The following is a 20589-nucleotide window of genomic DNA, read 5'->3' as shown; positions in this document are numbered from 1 at the left end:
TTGTAGAGATAACAGCCAAGCCAAGCGGAGAAGACGCGCCATGTGTCCGGAGAGTTATGGCTCTGAGTAATTATATATATCTTGTATATATCTTATATAATAAAGCAATTAGACCTGCTGGGATCAGCAGTAATTAACAACTAAGCTGTAGTTTTGTTGGTGCCACTTTTGCTGCTGCATCAGGTGGTCCTTCGGGTGAGCAGATGGAGAGAACTGACTCACCAAATCAGTCAGGGTGACGGATGATAGATTCAACTCCCTATCCCATCATCCACACCACCCTGACACAGCCTGTGTTGGATGGGGCCACACTCTCCCTGAAAATGCAGGTTTGCAGTCTGGGGGTGATCCTGGATTAATCGCTGACCCTGGAACCTCAGGTGTCAGTGGTGGCCAGGAGCGCCTTTGCACAGTTAAAACTTGTGTGCCAGCTGCGCTGAAATCTTGAGACGCCAGACTTGGCCATAGTAGTCCATGCCTTAATCACATCTCATCTAGACTACTGCAACTCTCTCTATGTGGGGCTGCCTTTGAAAACTAGCACAGTGGGTTAAACTGCCAGCTACAGAAGATCTTGCTGACTGGAAGGTTGGCAGTTCGAGCCGTGGTTAAGGTGAGCTCCCAATGTCAGCTCCAGCTTCTGCCTACCTAGCAGTTCAAAAATAACAATGTAAGTAGATAAATAAGCACTGCTTTGGCAGGGAGTTAAAAGGCACTTCTGGAAGCATGCCGGTAAAATCCGACTAGGAATGACAGGCTCTTTGGGGTGGAAAAATGAAACAACAGCACCTCCCCATGGCCAGGTCGAGCACAGCCAAATGCAGGAGATGGAAAGAGGGAAGCCTTGCCTCTGTTTATGTACTGTCTATCTTTGTCAATTGTATAACAGCATTGAATGTTTGCCATATATGTACCTGTAATCTGCTCTGAGTCGCCTCGAGGAGACAGAGTAGAATATAAATAAAGTATATTATTATAATATTATTGTTATAGAGTTTGACACCATTTGAGCTTCTATTGAGCAATACTATGGAATCCTGGGAGTTGTGATTTTACAATGCCTTTGTTGTGACTCAGCCTTTGTGTGACTCTGATGAGGATTTTGGGATGCAGTTTCAAGATGATGGGATTCAGGTTCAGGATGAGTTTCAAGATGACTCTGATGGGAATTATGGGATTCAGGTGCAGGATGTCCCTGCTGTGGGAGATGAGGAGCAGGGAGGCTTTTCCATGGGAGGGAATGATGTTGTTACTGATGATGGTTTTCAGGTGCAAGAAGCAGAAAGGGAGAGTAGCTCCCAGCCTGATAACACTAACGAGCTCTGTGGCCTTGAAAGCGATGATGAGGCCGCGTCTTTAGATCGGGCTAGTCGTTTGGAATTTCAGGGGTTGCGTAGAAGTCTCAGAATAGCAAATAAGAGGGAGGTCAAAGGGCAAAGAAATGCCTTCATGGTATGCTATTAAAACAGTATGCTGAGAGGGAAATTTATTTATTAAAATTAGCATACAGTGTAAATTATTTCATAGTATTGAGCCATGGAAGTTCAAGTGGTGCCAGGATGAATTAATTTTACAGTGTAAATGTACCCAAAGGGTCCCCATTCCTCATTAACCAAAGGGGCTATAAGCTCACATTTGTGGAACTGATTTTATCTCCCAGCGCTGATATTCAGAAGCAGGATGGTAGTTAGCTAGACCAGCATCTGACTTTGTGAGTATTGATGTACACACACAGCTCATTCCCACTGAATTTGCATTTCCAAGAGAAGTGTGCTCATGTGTGTCTCTGTGGGTGCCAATCCCTTTCTTTTTCTTTCAGGGGACCATTATTATACCAAATGTACGCTCTGTTCTTCTTGATCCTGAGCAATGGGAGACTCCTGAAGAGTTCAATCCGAATCATTTCTTGGACAAGGAGGGGAATTTTGTGGCTAGAGAAGAATTTCTGCCATTTGGTGCAGGTAACAGTAGAAGTTCAAACTTGTAGAAATGTTGAGAAACCACAGCCGAAATCCTATGTGTACTATCTTAGTTAGTTAAGTTGTCATCTTTCAAACAAAATTCAGTAAATACCCCCAATAAAAAGATAACTCAATAAGTTTTACAATGGATATTACCATAAACAATGAGTTAACTTAATGAAGGGACATCTACTCATCCAATTCCCTCTGTCAAATCCTCGTGGAAACACAATTCTCCTACAGAATGAACCTACTTCTCCCCACACAGTTGATGCTTGGTAAAGTAGGTCAATGAGGAGGGAGTTAAAATTATGACTAAGTAGGGATTGTGAATCCAAATGAATAAATGCAAATAACTGTTTCATATTCATGGTTGCTACTGGGTTATGACTGAGACACCACTGCCACAATTACTTTCCCCTTATCCCAACTCTATTACCAGTTTTATTCTGCTGGCATTTGGAGAATGGATGAGAATAATATTTACATCAAGTAAGAGTGTATGGTCAGGTCAGGAGAGGTAACTTTGGATGCATCTGCATTGTAGAATTAATGTGGTTTCCATATGTCACCGGAGGGCTACCCAGAAGTTTAAAAAAGAACAGAGACAATGGATACAGACATGGTAATTTACGCTGACCTGTATCAGAAACTCCTCGACTAGGTTGACAAGAAGCCAAACTTATGGCAAATGTGTGTTTGGGAGGTCTTCAGCAGCCACAGGTAGAGAAAGGATTCCAAGAAGCAGAAGAGGATATAACATGTTAGTGATGTAAATTTTACACATAGGATGTGCAGAGAACACTAAGTGGCAATGAGAAATTGTGGCAGGGAGATTCATCTGTTGGACACTTGCCTTTGTGTATGTGAGAAGGATTGCAGTGTGTGTAGGCTAGGGATAGCTGAGAATTTAATTTCAGTTTTTGATCACAGTATTCTGTATTGGAGAAAGTAAAACAATCTCCCCATCCCTAGCGTGAGTGCTCATTTTAGTTCAGACCAAAATTTAACAACACTTGGGTATGTTGTTGAAGCAAAACATAAGATCTGTCCGTTCCTCCTAGGGAAGGACTTGGATTTTATGTTCCTGTGACAAACTATTCTTGGGGATAGGGTTGGGGTAGGGTTGTACCCTGTGTTCATCTCAACAAGATTTTGGTAGGAGCTTTAACAATTATTTTGTTGCTTGACTAAGTCAGAACAGCAAGATTATTATTTATTTACATCATTTTTACCCCGCCCTTCTCACCCGGAGGGACTCAGGGCGGCTTACAACAGTTGGCAAATTACATTGCCCAAAATACATTCAATAAAACAAAGCCATTAATAAACAATAAAACAGTACCACATCAATTAAAACTCTAATTAGACTCTATTAAACCATGAATTATAAAATTTAAAATTTTTAAATCTGTTTGCTAGGATAGTTGTGGAAATTTTGTAATCGGTATTTCAGAGGGATATGGATTGGTAATTTTGTACATCTGTCGTGTCCACATTTTCTTTTGGGATAGTTACTATGTGTGCGGGAATCCAGGATTCTGGAATTTCTTTATTTTGTAGTACTAGGTTCATTACTTTCTTTAAATGGGGGGGGGGGGGGTTATTTCTGTCAGGGGATGATGGGTAGCAGAGTGAAATCCAAAAATTCACCATCCCGGTCTTCACCTCCTTCTCCAGACTGTCTCCCGGTGTGGAAAAACAGCACTGGACAAACACACTCCAGCAGACGAGGGTTCGGTTGGAAATCCAACGGCAATATATCTTTATTTACATGTCTATATACAAACAGAGCAAATCAGTCCTTCTCTCCATGAGTGCTTGCCGAAGCAACTCATGCACACACAGCACACTGCTCTTCTGCTCACGGAAACTCCTCTGCATTCCACAGGAACAAGAAAGAAAGTCCCGGTCAAAACAAACTTGACCCCATTGGTCCTGTGATACATCAATCATAGCAGACTCTCATTAACTCCATAACTGCTGAAATGCCTTGCCGAAAAACTAACACATAAGGCATTTCTAATAACCCAGATTGATTTTAACATTTCACAATACACAATACCCTGACAATTCCCCTCCGAAATGTTCAAATCAATTCTCTACATACTTTAACACTCTACACATTTGATCAATCTTTCTAGAACTTCCACAGGATAATACATGTATACATACAGTCTTTTTCAATCACATGTAAATTGCTTTGATCACAATATATCAACACTTTTCTTGCATCTTTATTAACACAATCGATGCTAGAACCATAACACAATACACTGATTCTTCACTTCATTAATCAATAGTTTTCCCAACCTCTGAAAACTTGATTCATTGTGCCACATAGATTCATTTGATACTGCCAGGCTATATTCCAACTCACTGCTGGCTTAACCATGGATTTCAATTTCTCTTAAAATCCAATTTCTTAAAACCAAATTAATCTCATAATCATACTTTTCCATCACAATTATTCACAAAAATGATTTTAACTCTCTCTGAACATATATACATATTTCAATTTCCGTTCAGACTAATAAACAGGCACACTCTTTTTGCATTTCTCGCGCTTTGGCAACACATGTGCCAATTGACATGTTGGAGACCACTGATCATCTGATTCAATCTCGGTCTCGAGAAGAGATATATCCTCACTCTTATCTGTCACCTGCTCCTCACTCTCAAGCTTAGGTGATTTTTTCCATTTACCCCCTCTCTTCTGACTCTTCTGGGGAGTCTGTACTTCCCCGTGTTTCACTGGAGTAACCATTTCCTCCTTAATGGTTCGTTGCATATCCTTTTCAACAACAGAACCCCCTCCACTTGAAGCTTTCTGTACCTCTGCTTCCTTGGTGGAATTGTTATGAAACAACATCTCTTTGTTCAAATGCAACCTGTCCCAGCCTTCATCCCTCTCAAAGTACGCCCTCTTTGAGAAAATAAGCCTCCCAGGACCACTGTGGAATTTAAGCTTGTCTTGGTAGTAGCCTAAGAATTGCATTCTCCTCCACTTAGGCTCTCCCTTTTTCCTCTGCTTGGCAGGAACTTGTACCTGGGCATACTGGCCATAAATTCTTAGGTGTTTTAGATTTGGAGATCTTTTGTACATTCTCCGAAATGGGTTGTCATCCAATTCCTCATCCCATAACCTGTTTAAAATATAATTACTTGTGTGTGAACACTCTGGCCAATTCTTAGTTGAGCTTTTGGAATCTCTAATCAAACACTCATTCATCCTATTTTGAGCCACGCCTTCTTCATTTGGCTTATATGATTTTACATTTTTCAATCCTATATTCCTTTCACTCAACATTGTCTTCATCTCTTCATTACACACATTAATTCCTTTGTCAAAAACTATTTGACCTACATGCTGTTCATAGACCCTTTGAACCATGTCTATCCAATTAGACACCTTTACAACAGCTTCCTTCAAATCCTTAAGGAAGTATACAAAACCAAATCTTGTGTGTCTATCAACTAACAGTAAACAAAATTGAGAACCTCCCTGGCTTTTTACATTAGATTCTGTCACATGTAGATGGACCATTTCAAACATTTCCTGGGCCTTAATTCCAGATCTTTTAGGATGCTCATTTGATTTAATTCCCATCTCTGAACAAACTGCACAGTCTAACAAATTTTCACATTTCTCACACCCAAAATCTGTGCATATTTCTAAAGTCTTTCTGAGCACCTCTACATGTGCATGACCCATCGCTCTGGGAAGATGATGGATACACCTGTCATGCATAATCTTCTGTTTCACACAATGGACTTGTGCCCCATCTGGAAAGTTATTTTTATCAAACATCATATACCTTTTGTTTCACCTTTTGGATCCTGTAGTACTCTGTAGAAGGTTTACGGTGAAACCGTTGGGTCCACGTGCCTTATTGGCTTTCATTGTCTTGATGGCTTCCCTAATTTCATTGTCTGTGATTTCCATATTTAAAGAGTCTCTCTGTGCATCTGTAATTTTTTTGCAAGTTTTGTTCCCCTAGATATTGAGAAATTTTAATTGGATCAATTTCTTCCTTCTTATATACTTGACTATAAAATCTGTTAAACACCTTTAAAATTTCTTCCTCTGATAAATGTTTTATCATCTTCCCATCATACTGTATATTCTTGTCATTCTCATTTCACAAGGGAAAATATTTAAGATTAGTAAAAAAAAGTCCCAGTTTTACTGTTGAACTAATCTCCTGTATAAATGGTGGGGAGGGAGAGAGGGAGGGAGGGAGAGAGAGAGAAGGAAAGAAAGAAGGAAAGAAAGAAGGAAAGAAAGAAGGAAAGAAAGAAGGAAAGAAGGAAACAAAGAAGGAAAGAAAGAAGGAAGGAAAGAAAGAAGGAAAGGAAAGGAAAGGAAGAAGGAAAGGAAGGAAGGAAGGAAAGAAGGAAAGAAGGAAAGAAAGAAACAAACTCCTTGAATAGGAAAGAGGTAGCCATGAATATTTGAATTCAGGACAAGCAGACAAAAAGTCACAATTACTCTTGGAATATCTCAAGCAATAGACTGGGATGGAAAGGACCTTGTGTGTGTGTGTGTGCGAGCGTATGTGTGTGTGTGTGTGTGTGTGTGTGTGTGTGTGTATACACACACACACACACACACACACACACACATACATACATACACACACACACATATATACATACTGTATTCTAACAGGTACAAGAGTAACTCCAACAAAGTCTCAAAAGCTTTGTCCAACATAGAAGAGCACTGTGACAAAAAGAATGGACTATAAGTTCCCATTAATATTCTAGTCCCAGAACCACAACTATATGCTGTCTGAGATATATACTCACTTTCTTTATTTCCTCTTCAGGTGCCCGGGTGTGTTTGGGAGAGCAACTGGCGAGAATGGAGTACTTCCTCTTCTTGACCAACCTGCTAAGGGCTTTCCACTTTCAACTGCCAGAAGGAGTCAAAAAACTCAATCAAACCCCTATAATAGGATTAACAACACCACCCCATCCATATAAAGTGTGTGCTGTTCCTCGCCATAGCCCCTAATAAAATAAAGAAAATATATTGGTTTATATATGGCTGTATTTTAAAGCTTCTGGAAAGTGAATCCCAAACACATGGAGGACCAAAGTTTGGAAGCCACTGGTTTAGAGAAGCCAAGTAGTTTCAGCACCCAGAGCAGCTTCTTGAAAATTTGGGCTAAAACCTGGAGTGCATTCACTGGATAGGCGACACTTTCACATTGTTCATCTCTTCCAAACAACTTTTTACAATTTTTCAGGTTTCTTTGGGAAAAGTAGCTAGAGTCCAAACTGTGAGCTTATTGAAGGTATTGATCTTCCACTTGTAAGAAAGGTCTGTACAGAGATGTATAGCGCAGAGTGTAACATATATCATGTGCTTATTTATTGCTGTATGTTAAAGCGTTTGCAAATTGAAACACTTGAAGGACCAAAGTTTGGAAAGCATTACTTCAGAGAAGTCAAGGAGCTTCAGCACCTAGGGCACAGTCTTTAAAATTTGGGCTAAATCCTGGAGCCGATTCCTTGGATAGGTGACACTTTCATTTTTATTTGTCTCTTCCAAGCAACTTTAAAAAATCAGAGCCTCAGGTTTCTTTAGGGAAAGTAGCTGGAGACCAAACTCTTCATCTTCTTGATGAGCTTAATGAGAATCTTGAGATGCATAGTGTATAGTGCAGAGTAGAGTGTTTCAGAAATCAATGGGGACTATAAATATTCATCCTTATATGACATATATTATTGTTAAATAAATTGCTGTTGCCTATTGTCATGCTATGTAAATTTATTTATATGGTGATTTACAGTCAAAATTAGAAACACAATGGGTACTACCAAAGGTGTACAGTAGAGTCTCACTTATCCAAAATAAACAGGCCAGCAGAATGTTGGATAAGAGAAAATGTTGTATAATAAGGAGGGATAAAGGAAAGGTCTATTAAACATCAAATGACATTATGATTTTACAAAGGTCAACATTGACATTGAAATACAACACCGCCTGAGCTCTGTGAGTGCAGCATTTTTCAGAATGAAGCAGAGAGTGTTTGAAGACCGGGACATCCGTAGAGATACCAAGGTGCTTGTTTACAAAGCCATTGTCCTCCCAACCCTGCTCTACGCCTGCGAAACGTGGACTGTCTACAGGCGTCACACCAAACTCCTGGAGCGTTTCCATCAGCGTTGCCTCAGGAAAATCCTGCAGATCTCTTGGGAAGACAGGCGGACAAATGTCAGTGTGCTGGAAGAAGCAAAGACCACCAGCATTGAAGCGATGCTCCTACGCCATCAACTCCGCTGGACTGGCCACGTTGTCCGAATGCCCGATCACCGTCTCCCAAAGCAGCTCCTCTACTCCGAACTCAAGAATGGGAAACGGAATGTTGGTGGGCAGGAAAAGAGATTTAAAGATGGTCTTAAAGCCAACCTTAAAATCTGTGGCATAGACAATAAGAACTGGGAAGCCCTGGCCCTTGAGCGCTCTAATTGGAGGTCAGCTGTGACCAGCAGTGCTGAGGAGTTTGAAGAGGCATGAATGGAGGGCTTAAGGGAGAAACGTGCCAAGAGGAAGGCCCATCAAGCCAACCCTGACTGGGACTGCTTTCCACCTGGAAACTGATGTCCTCACTGCGGGAGAACATGCAGATCAAGAATAGGTCTCTTCAACCACTTACGAACACCCCCCCCCCCAAGACAATAGAGACGGAAGTCCATCATCCTCGGCCTACAAGGGATCACCTAAGTAAGTAGTAAGTAAGTACTATTTTTATTTCATCATAGAATGTTTCGGCTTTATGGATCTGTTTCGATTTAATTTGTTACATGTAGATTTTGAGTCCCTATTTTGGGGAAATGGTCTGATCCTTCATAGTGGAGAGGTGGCTGCTAAGGTAGCGGAAACTGTCAACATTTTCTAATGTTACACCATTAAGCTGTATTCCTGGCATTGCAGAGGGATTAGCTGGTGCCTGTTGGAAGAGCACTTTGGTTTTCTCGATGTTCAGTGAGAGGCCGAGCTTCTCGTATGCTTCTGCAAAGGTGTTTAGAGTGGCTTGTAGGTCTTCTTCTGAATGCGCACAGATTACATTGTCATCGGCATATTGGAGTTCTATAATAAATGTTCACAAATTTGTCAGGGCACCCGATTTTTTGGAGGATGGTCCAGAGAGCATTGCGATTCACTGTGTCAAATCCTGAAGGGCTTGGATGTTCATTTTATGCCTTATTTTTCTTTCTTGGAGTCTGCATTTGGGGGCGATCTTAATAGCCATCGTGGATCGGATTAACCTGTGGTCCGTCCAGCAGTCATCGGAAGCTGTCATGGCTCTTGTGAGAAGCACGTCGCGGCGGTCTCTGGCACGTGTAATTACATAGTCCAAGAGGTGTCAATGCTTGACCGGGGGTGCTTCCATGATGTCTTGAGCTTGTTTTTCTTGCGGAAGACCATGTTGGTGATGACAAGGTTGTGCTCTCCACATTTGGTGAGAAGCAAGAGCTGTTTCCGATCCCGTCTTTTCCTATGTTCCCTGGCCCAGATCAGAGTCCCGTCTGACTCTGGCATTAAAGTCCCCCAGGAGGATGATTTTTTCCTCCTTAGGTATCTCCGATAGGATGGTGTCCAGCTGACAATAAAATTTTTCCTTGATGTCTTCGTCAGCATCTAGAGTTGGTGCATAGGCGCATATGATGGTTGCCTGTTGGTTTTTGGCAAGGTTAATTCGGAGGGTTGAAAGTTGTTCGTTGATGCCAGTGGGTGCTTCAGTCAGGTGCTTCACCAGGTCATTTCTGATAGCAAAGCCAACTCCTTGTATTATTCGCTCTTCTTCAGGCAGTCCCTTCCAGAAGAAGGTGTAGCCTCCCTTTTCTTCCTTCAGCTGTCCCTCTCCTGCTCTCCGGGTCTCCTGAAGGGCTGCTATGTCAATCTTAAAGCGTCCCAGCTCCCTTGCAATGATAGCAGTCCTGCGTTCGGGGCGTTCGCTGTCAGTGTTATCCAACAGTGTCCGTACGTTCCATGTTCCAAAGTTCATTTCTCTTTTTTGGCCGCAGAGTGGTGACCCCACTGGACACAACAGTCCACTCAGGGATAAGAGAGGCAGACTATGTTTAGGGCACCTTTTCTTGCCCTTTCTCCATGTGGGGTGAGCAGAGCGGATCCTAAAAAGGGCTGCTCAGTCATGGATACAGCTGCCGGACTACTCAACTGCCTTGGTCTTTGAGGTAGAACGACTGAGTCCATATCCACTGCCCATGTGCCAGTCTGTGACTAGGGGCTTCCAGATTTCACAGTCCTGCCCCCGTCGCCACTCGCTGATCGCCATGGGACTTTTGTAGGTTTGTTTTTATTTTTCTTGGAAGACGCCTGTGTGTGATTTTTTTTAAATGTGTAGAGGTCGGTGCACGGCTGGTCAACACACAGTCTTCACAGAGTGAGGTCCCAGCAGTGGTGTGGTTAACACAACGAAGAGTGGCTTCTCAGTCTGTTGCAGCCTTCTTCCGCCTTCACAGCCGTTGTAACATGTACCATGTTATCCTCCGCCTGCTCCGCCATTGAGGTCCTTGGGTCTTCGGATTGTGCTTAGTCTGGAACCTCCCCTGCGGCCACTCCTGGGAGTGCATCACTCCAGTGGTTGTGCCCACAGGTTCATCGGAACAACGCAAGCCAAATTCCAGTGAAGTTTCTAGCTCTGCAGAATTATGACTCTACTCTTTGTAGGATTAAGGCCCTGTTGGAGTTCTAGTCTAAAGGGCAGAAAGAGATACAGAGCAAAAGGCAATTACAATATCATGTGAAAAGGAATTTGCATAATCTTGAACTGCATATAACTGTTACACAACCACAGCAAAAGCTAAGGTGACAATTGCTTAAGTAAGCTATGTAAGATGACAACAACAACATTTTCTCCTCCCTCTGGTCCTCCTCCTCCTTCTACACCCCACCCCTTGTCTCATGGTGGCTTACAAATTGCTTTTAAATAGTGATACAATTTAAATAAGCTAAAGCATACTAAATAATATAATGTGCTAAAACAAGTTTATTATTTCAAAACTTACACACACACATATAAAATTCTTTGGGTTGAATTAATGAGGCCTAATGCTTTGGTGATTTGTTTGATACCACGGGATTCAAGCCAACTATGTACAGGTTTATCCAAGTTCATAGTTTAACAGCATTCTGAAAAATACTGAAACAAGGCTTGATTTTACATCAAACATTTATTTAATTATTTATTTACAACATTTATACCCCGCCCTTCTCACCCGAGGGGACTCAGTGCGGCTTACAAAAATTGGCAAAATTTAATGCCCAAAATGCAATCATAAAAACAAAACAATATAAACAGATCTATTAATAACATTATTAAAACACATTATAAAAACCTTAAAAACGTATATATAAGCAATTCAATTCGTTTTTATTGTGGCAGTGAAGGGACACAAGGGGCCTGATTTAATTTGATTCAATCTGATTCATAAATTGCAATGGTATTAAAAATAGTTTGATTAAATAAATAGTCTTCTTAAGAGTTAGAAGAGGTCAGTAAGAAATGTTTGCCATGGACACCACCAAATGGCCAGCAATGAACAAGCCCATCAATCAAAGGTCTGGGAATGTCAAGCCCAGGAACTCACACAGGCAGGCAGGGCAATAAAACCTTAGAAACAACCATCCAAGATGTGAGGGTCAGAGATGGTGTTTTCTTTCGGTTTGATTTTGATAGATGGACATTTGTTGTTTGTTGTTTTGATAAATGTCAGGATGAAACAAGATGAAAGAAGGAGGGGGCATGAGAACAAGGATGTTTGTGAAATGAATTGTACCTGCAAGAATATTATAAATACCCTATGTGAAATCTCAGTCGGGATGCCACTCCTTTTCATGATGGCCACTCACAGCTCTATTTGCAAATAAATCTGTGCATTTCTATCTCCTCTGCATCTTAGTTCCTTTCTCAGAGTTCTTTCCTGAGAACATCAGCTTAGTATCTTCCCTGTATCTTCAGCATCATAGGCAGATATATGTAACTTTTATGCACTCTCCTTACCCTTCTTTTATTGTTAGGTCTGTTGCCACAGTGAGACAACAGATTCCTTGGACAGTCTTCTGCTTTTCATGTACATTCTGGTACTTAAAAGAGCGGACCTGAAGATTCCCAGAGATGTACGAGGGTTGAATGAAAAGTAATGCCTCCACCTTCGTTACTTGGGTTTGGATGGGAATATTTTAATAAATCAAACGCAGAAATAATCCTTAGAATGTGCTCTTTAACTATCACTATTCACTTTTCTACATAGTCACCAGACAATTGGATACATTTCTACCAACGATGAACAAGTTTTCTGAAGCCGCCACAGAAGAAGTCGACACTCTGTTTCCGCAACCAGCGTCTCACAGTTCTCTCAACGTCTTCATCAGAAGCATGCTGCAGGAAAACATTTCCCTTTTCCTTTCAGACCCTTGTTAGCCATCGTTTCAAAGTTCGTAGCATTGTGATGTAACGCTCTGAATTTATTGTTGTTCCATATTCAAGGAAATCAACATAGATAACACCATCTGCATCCCAGAACACTGTTGCCATGATTTTTCCAGCTGAGGGCTGTGTCTTGAATTTCTTTCTCTGGGGCTAGTCTTTGTGTTGATATTCCATAGACTGATGCTTCTTCTCCGGGTCATAATGGTGTACCCACATTTCGTCTCCTGTCACAATTGAATGGAGAAAGGCGTCACCTTCATTCTCATAATGTGAGAGGAGTTCCTGGCAAATTTCAAGTCTGTGTGGTGTCATTTCAGGCGTCAGCATCCTGAGTACCCACCAAGCACAGATCTTCCGATAGCCAAGCAAAGCAATAATGTGACCCACACGTTCTTGTGAAATGCCAATTATGCTTGAAATTTCTCTCGGAGTGATACGACGATAATCCTGAATAAACCTTTTGCTTGCGAAACTTGGTGGTTGCTGTCACAGGATGTCCAACTCTTTGTTTGCCACGCAAGTCAGATGTTCCCATCTCAAATCTTTAAACTTACTTGCTTGCATTCTCTGATGAACCTCCTTTGGGGTGACACCTTCTGCTGTCAAGAATTCAATGACTGCACGTTGCTTATGTCACATTGACTGACCATCTGCGCAGGGTTCCATACTTCGCACTTTAACAACACAAATGTTCAATACTAAGGCTTCCCGCCAAATGGAACTTTAGTGGAGAGTCTATAACCTTAGCCAATGTGGAAGGCTGACTGTACTTTGCTACAAAACCGATCCCATGCTAGCCACAAAATGACGCTGAAGTATTTGACTTTCTTTCACCTAATTTGAAAGGCTGTTTTGTTGCTTGTTGTTGTTTTCAAATATCTGAAATATATTCAATGTGAGCAGGAAAGAGAGGGAGAAGTGGAACCAACACTGAGGAAGGCAAAAAGAAATTGGCGGAAGGGCATCTAACCTCTTTCTTTCAACCTCTCCCATCGCAGAAAGAGAAGTCTGGAGAATAGAGGGAGTGTGAGTATATTTGATTGTTCTGATCCTGTACTTTCGGAGATGGAAACGGCACCCCCCCCCCCCGGGCCTTTTTCACCTCCTTTTATTAGAAGCCTATGGCGAATTGTGTTTGGATATTGTGATGATACTTTGTGAAAGGTACTTCTTTCTCAAGAATTAGCCAGTAGCATATTAACCCAAGTAATCACTTTAGCAAAGACAACGGCACCTTATTATCTCTTTGTGACATCTGTGTGCAAAACAGATCCCATTCTAGCGCCAAAAGTAGGTTGAATTCCTTGACTTCTTTTCTCATAATTAGTTTATGCAATACCTGATGCAAAAGAAATAAACATGTTGAAAACTGCTATGTGTTCCTATGGCAGATGCCAGAGGGCAAATTGTTAAGACGATTTGGATGTGGCATTAAACATGAACCACTTATTGTTTTTAATGTTTGAGGTGTGAGTTGAAAAGAGAGGGAGGAGTGGGGCCAGCACTGACAAAAGCAAAAGGACGTTGGAGAAAGAGCATCTAACCTTCTTCTTTCAGCTTCACCCATCGCAGGTTGAAAAGAGTCAAAGAGAAAGAGAAGTCTAGAGAATGGAGGGAGTGTGGGTATATTTGACTCCTCTCCTGGTGATCCTTCTGATCCTGTACTTTTGGAGACAACAACGATCACTCCGAACTTTCCCCCCTGGGCCTCTTCCACTTCCTTTCATTGGAAGCCTATGGAGAACTGGGTTTGGATATCGTGAAGATACTCTGATAAAGGTACTTCTTTCTCAAGAATTCACCATTAGCATATTAAGCTGTGTAAGATATTTAGCGAAGACAATGGTGCCTTATTATCTCTCTTTGTTGTCTGTGTGCAAATATGTTGTATGTTAAAAAATAACAACAACCTTGAGTGTGACCCTCTAGTACAGTGGTTCTCAACCTTTCTAATGCCACGACCACTTAATATAGTTCCTCATGTTGTGGTGACCCCCAACCATAAAATTATTTTCATTGCTACTTCATAACTATAATTTTGCTGCTGTTATGAATTGGGAGGCGGGCTGTGGCAGAGCTGGTTAAGTAGCCAGCTGCAATAAATCACTCTGATCAAGAGGTCATGAGTTCGAGGACAGCCTGTGTTGGAGTGAGCACCCGACAATAAAAAAAAATAGTCCCTGCTTGTTGTTGACCTAAGCAACCGAAAGATAGTTGCATCTATCAAGTAGAAATTTAGGTACCAGGGTTGTTGTATGTCTTTCGGGCTGTGTGGCCATGTTCCAGAAGCATTCTCTCCTGACGTTTCGCCCACATCTATGGCAGGCATCCTCAGAGGTTGTGAGGTATGGAGTTTTCTCCATACCTCACAACCTCTGAGGATGCCTGCCATAGATGTGGGCGAAACGTCAGGAGAGAATGCTTCTGGAACATGGCCACACAGCCCGAAAGACATACAACAACCCTGTGATCCCGGCCATGAAAGCCTTCGACAACACAATTTAGGTACCACTTTGCAGGGAGGCAAATTTAACTAATTTACGACACCATAAAAAGTCGTCCAGCTGCCATTTGGAATGAGGAAGAAACCATCAAGATGTCATAGTGGATGATGAAGCAGCTGCTCCCCCTGTGGCCGGAATAAAGCATCCCCTCAGGAGCTGGAAGCTGGAGAAGGTTTAAATTGCCTCTGCGTCTGTCTCTGTCTCTGTTCTATTTTTATATGGCATTGAATATGTACAATGTGATCTGCCCTGAGTCCCCTTAGGGGTGAGAAGGGCGGAATATAAATACAGTAGAGTCTCACTTATCCAACACTCACTTATCCAACATTCTGGATTATCCAACGCCTTTTTGTAGTCAATGTTTTCAATACATCATGATTTTTCGGTGCTAAATTCATAAATACAGTAATTACTAGACATGTCCGATCAATGAAAAAAATGTTTCAATTCTCGTTTCTAAAGTAGGGGGTGCTGGCGCTTCGATATAGAAAGTATTTCCGATTTTTTCACCCAAAAATTTCGGATATTTCTGAAAATTCATAATGATTCTAAATGTTTCTAAAATGGCGGACGCGCATGCGCAATCACAAAAAAAAAGGAACCTGGGGGGGGACTTTTACAGGGCTCTCCCACCCTCATTTCTTGAGCTATCCTCATCAACCCTAGCCCCCATCTTTGCGTCCATCGTGGAAGTTTCTGATTGGCCGGGGAGCGGCAGCCATGTTAGGCTGCGCTAAGCTCCCATTCTAGGTAGGTTGCAGAAACAAAAAAAAACCTTTAAAAATATTTTTTAAAATATATATTTTTTAAAAAATTGGGGAAAAAAATTTAACGAAACATTAAGAGACAATTAGAGAATGGGCCAAAAATGGTTCGAATTACATTGCCGGTTGCGCTGTGAGACAATGTCTCGGAATGCGTATCAAAAAGCGAGAACAATCCGAAATAATTCCGATATACGATTCAAAACGATTTTTTGGACATGTCTAGTAATTACTATGTAGCATTACTACCTATTGAACTACTTTTTCTGTTGAATTTGTTGTATAACATGATGTTTTTGTAAAATCATAACCTAATTTGAAGTTTAATAGGTTTCTCCTTAATCTCTCCTTGTTATCCAACATATTCGCTTATCCAACGTTCTGCTGGCCCGTTTATGTTGGATAAGTGAGACTCTACTGTACTGTACTGTACTATAAATAATAATGTAAATGTCTGATATGCAGGATGTATTTTCATTCACTAGACCAAATTTGGCACAAATTCCTGATATGCCCAAATTTGAATACTGGTGGGATTGGGTGGGTTGATTTTGTCATTTGGGAGTTGGAGTTGCTGGGATTTTTATTTCACCTACAATCAAAGAGCATTCTGAACTCCACCAATGATGGGCTTGAACCAAAATTGGCACACAGAACTCCTATGACAAACGGAAAATACTGGAAGGGTCTGGTGGGCATTGACTTTGAGTTTTGGAGTTGTAGTTCACCTACATCCATCCAGAGAATATTGCGGACTCAAACAATGGTGGATCTGGAACAAAACTTGGCATGAATACTCAATACCCATCTAGTGAAACATTTCTTTCTCCTATTTTGTACCCAATGGCAGCTGGCAAAACAATACGGAAACATTTATACCCTATGGATGGCAAATTTACCTGTAGTGGTATTGTCTGGATTCCATGCCGTCAAAGAAGGACTGGTCAACCACTTGGAAGAATTATCCGACAGGCCACTGACTCCTTTCTTTAGAGTAATAGGACGAGAAATGGGTAAGTCATGAAAAGGATGCAGGAGACCTTTGTTTAGGGAAAATAGACAAGGAGGGAGGATTACAGTGTTCCGGTCGCGAGGGTTCGGTTCCAGGACCACCCGCAATAAGTGAAAATCCGCAAAGTAGGGATGCTATATTTATTTTAATATTTATACATTATTTTAGTAGTTATGCACTATTTTAAGTCTTTATCAACCAATTGTGTGTTGATAAATTGCCTCCTTCTACACTGTAGAAATAATGCAGTTTGACACCACTTTAACTGCCATGGCTCATTGCTGTGGAATCATGGAATGTGTGGTTTGGTGAGTTTCATAAAATCTCTAACCTCACCAAACCACAAATCCCAATAAACTTTAATTTCCGTATGTTAACATATCATTAGACAGTCCCAGAAATCTAACCAAGCACCTTCTCAATGCTAGTTTATATTTAAGGTAATAAAAATCTTAAGATCATAGAGCAGCGGGTTAAACTGCTAGCTGCAGGAAACCTGCTGACCAGAGGGTTGGCAGTTCGAAGTCGCAAGTTGGGGTGAGCTCCCACTGTTAGTCCTAGCTTCTGCCAACCTAGTAGTTTGAAAGCATGCAATGAGAGAGTAGATCAATAGGTACCATCTCGGCGGCAAGGTAAGAAGGGCGCCCCGTGCAGACAACACGATCAGAGAGGTCTATGAACAACAAAGAGCACCTCCCCATGGCCAGAGTTGAGCATTGCCGCCAGAAGCCGGAGATAAAAAGGGAAGAACTTTAACCTTATCTGTGTATGGTATGTTGTTGTTGTTCACTGTGTAAAGGCATTGAATATTTGCCTTATATGTGTATGCTGTAATCCGCTCTGAGTCTCTCCGGGGGGATAAAGCGGAATAAAAGTGTATCATCATAATTATTTATTAAACCTCTAGGGAATAAATACCTAAAAGTAATTGCATTGATAAAAATGATAAGACAAATAACTAATCCCATTTAAGGTAGATTGAAAAGGAATCATTAAAAACAGCCAGAGGAAGGAGCCATATACAGTAGAGTCTCACTTATCCAACACTCACTTATCCAACGATTATCCAACGCATTTTTGTAGTCAATGTTTTCAATATATCGTGATATTTTGGTGCTAAATTCATAAATACAGTAATTTCTACATAGCATTACTGCGTATTGAACTACTTTTTCTGCCAAATTTGTTGTCTAACATGATGTTTTGGTGCTTCATTTGTAAAATCATAATCTAATTTGATGTTTAATAGGCTTTTCCTTAATGCCTCCTTATTATCCAACATATTCGCTTATCCAACATTCTGCTGGCCAATTTATGTTGGATAAGTGAGACTCTACTGTATCTAATGCTTGTCATTTTGGTGGTATAAATGTAATACAAATTTTCTCTCAAGCTGCCATAATCTTTATCACTCACGACAGAGTATACCTTTTTATCACCATATGAATTGTAAGGATATCTGGGACCATCTGACGTCTCAGTACTCAAATTAAGATGGCTAAGGCTTCTTCATGGAGAAAGTGGTCTGATTCAGCAGCGAGTCTTTGGATGCTTTTGCTTAGCACTTTACCCACTTCCTTGTCCACTCAGTACTGTGGCATCTGACACCCCTAGCACCTTATAGTAGGCCACTCCGATGTTGAATCCTGGTCACTGTATCTCGCTTAGTTGATGGAGTTTTCGTCATGAGGTTTTAAGTCTTTGTTAATTGACTGTATCTCTTATGCACTTATGTTTATGTGTATTATGTTGTACTTGCTGTATGGTTTTTAATGTTTTTTATGTTGTACTGGAAACTACCCTGAGTCCCTTGAGGAGATAGGGCTGTTTATAAATAAAGATTTATTTATTTATTATGCCTCTACACTGTAGAATTAATGCAGTTTGATACCACTTTAACTGCTATAGCTCCATGCAGTGGAGCCAATGGAGCAGTAGTTTTACATGGTATTTCACCTTATCTGCCAAAAAGTGTGAATCCCTCATCAAATTACAAATCCTGGGATTCCATAGCATTTAGCCATGCCACTTAAAGTGGTATCAAACTGCATTAATTTTACAATGTAGAAGTAACCTTTGAGATGGGTGAGGAGGGCCTTTTCAGTAGTTTATGAAGCACATAATAGCATTAGTAACCTTAGTGTTGTTGTTTGCCTTGAAACCACTTCCAAATTAGAGCAACCTTAAGATAATTCTACCATAGGGTTGTCTTTGAAAAATTTGTTCAGAAGGTTTTTATCTTTGCCTTTCTCTGAGGCTAAGAGAATGTGACTTGCCCATGGTCACTCAGTGTATCCCAAAAGCCAAGCAAGGATTCAAAACCTGGTCTTCTGTAGTCCTCTTCCAACACTCAGAACATTACACCATACTGACAGTGACTCCTCCTTGTGTTTCACCATCGTAATAAGCAGAGACTGGTTCTGTATCGAGTCAGCAAAGGACACTGTTGGTATTGAAATCCAATACCAATGTATCCAATGTATGGACACATTTGCCTATTCTGTAGTAAAGATTGCCTTGTTTAGACTAGGAGCTTAATTATTTTGTATGAATTTTGTACCTAATAATTACATTTTGATGCCTGCAGGTGTTGCACTTTCAAATGGTCACACATGGAAGCAGCAGAGACGGTTTGGGCTACATTCGCTGCGGAAACTGGGATTGGGGAAAAAAAACATGGAAAGCCAAATAGAAGCAGAAGCCCAGCAGCTTGTAGAGATATTTGCACGTGAAAAAGGTATGCAGGCCTGTAGCCAGAAAAAAGATTCGAGAGGGGTTGAAACATTTTTTTTAGTGAATCATGAAGCGTAGATCCATTACACAAAATAATTTAAATTATATTATTCATTCTATATTTTTATATAGACTTAAATAAAATTTCTGTTTTAGTTACAAAGCTTTCTTGGGTTACTACAAATTCAGCATTCAGAACAACTAAAAGAAGGTGTTCTGCTTGGGAAGAAGTCTCATTGTTGTATAGAAGACTCTCTTTTAGTGCTTCAAGTGTTCTCACCACCACACTGTACAGTACAACAAAATGTAAAACTGCATCATGTTGCTTAACCCAAAGCAGCAACAGGGTGTTTGCTCTTGATTCAGGGAAACAGCCTTTTATATTTTTCTTCAGCCGTTCTATTTTGATGGGCCATTGTATGGTCTGTTCTGGAGATGAATTGTACATATTTCAATTAATTTGTAATGCAATAGTAAACTCATGGAGATGCCAACAATTTCTCTTCACCAAAAGAAAGAACAACTCCTACTATTAGACTAAGGCATTGAATTCATATTAACAGAACTTTATTTACAGGGCAACCATTTGATCCTTCAATGGCCATCACAAATTCCATCTCCAATATGATATGTGCTGTGACATTTGGACAACGGTTTTCTCTTGAAGATGAAAACTTCAAGAAATTAATTGAAGCCCTTGATCTTGGTGTAATGGCCATAGGAAGCTTTTCTCATGCAGTAAGTGAGTTTTTTCTTACCCTCTAAATTAGGGGCCTTCCAGACATAGCTAAATCCTGGGAGGAACTGGAATATTACATACCAGGTGCTCCCAGGATTTAGATCAAGAATTTAGTCCCCACCCACAACCCAAACCCTAGGCTTTTCCTCTGGGGGTGGCCACATGCAATCCCAGGTCAACCTCCCCCCCCCCCCATCTTCTTCTTCTTCTTCTTCTTTTTAAAAATAATTTTTATTCAGATTTTCTTTTGTGTACATAATTAAAAAGGGAAAGGTAAGTGAGGGAGGGTTGGTGGTGAAATTGGAATAAAGCAAAAGAAAAGGAATAAAAAATTAAAACATTAAAAAGTGATGAAAGAGAGATGAGGGGATACAGGTAAATAGTCTGGGATAAAAAGGTATAATGGG

General features: G+C 40.8%; 1 protein-coding gene across 8 annotated transcripts in view; it reads left to right on the top strand.

Moving 5' to 3' along the window:
• The window catches only part of LOC100565127 (cytochrome P450 2J6), a 56680-nt gene that overhangs the window by 21359 nt on the left and 14732 nt on the right, over positions 1-20589 (top strand). For 5 of the 8 annotated variants that reach the window (XM_062976861.1, XM_062976865.1, XM_008116251.3 and 2 more), the window contains 2 exons: positions 1820-1961; positions 6794-7007. The exons of 1 other annotated variant lie outside the window; for it this stretch is intronic. In XM_062976861.1, the coding sequence (XP_062832931.1) occupies positions 1820-1961; positions 6794-6981 (330 nt within the window). In that variant the 3' untranslated portion in view covers positions 6982-7007. Of the gene's footprint in view, positions 1-1819; positions 1962-6793; positions 14210-16548; positions 16712-19297; positions 19448-20020; positions 20182-20589 lie in introns of those variants that run through there. 2 more of the 8 variants (XM_062976864.1, XM_062976863.1) reach the window with 2 other exon arrangements.

This window comes from Anolis carolinensis, chromosome 3, assembly GCF_035594765.1.
Source record: "Anolis carolinensis isolate JA03-04 chromosome 3, rAnoCar3.1.pri, whole genome shotgun sequence".
NCBI classification, from domain to species: Eukaryota; Metazoa; Chordata; class Lepidosauria; order Squamata; family Dactyloidae; genus Anolis; species Anolis carolinensis.
This window is presented reverse-complemented; position numbering and strand designations above follow the sequence as displayed.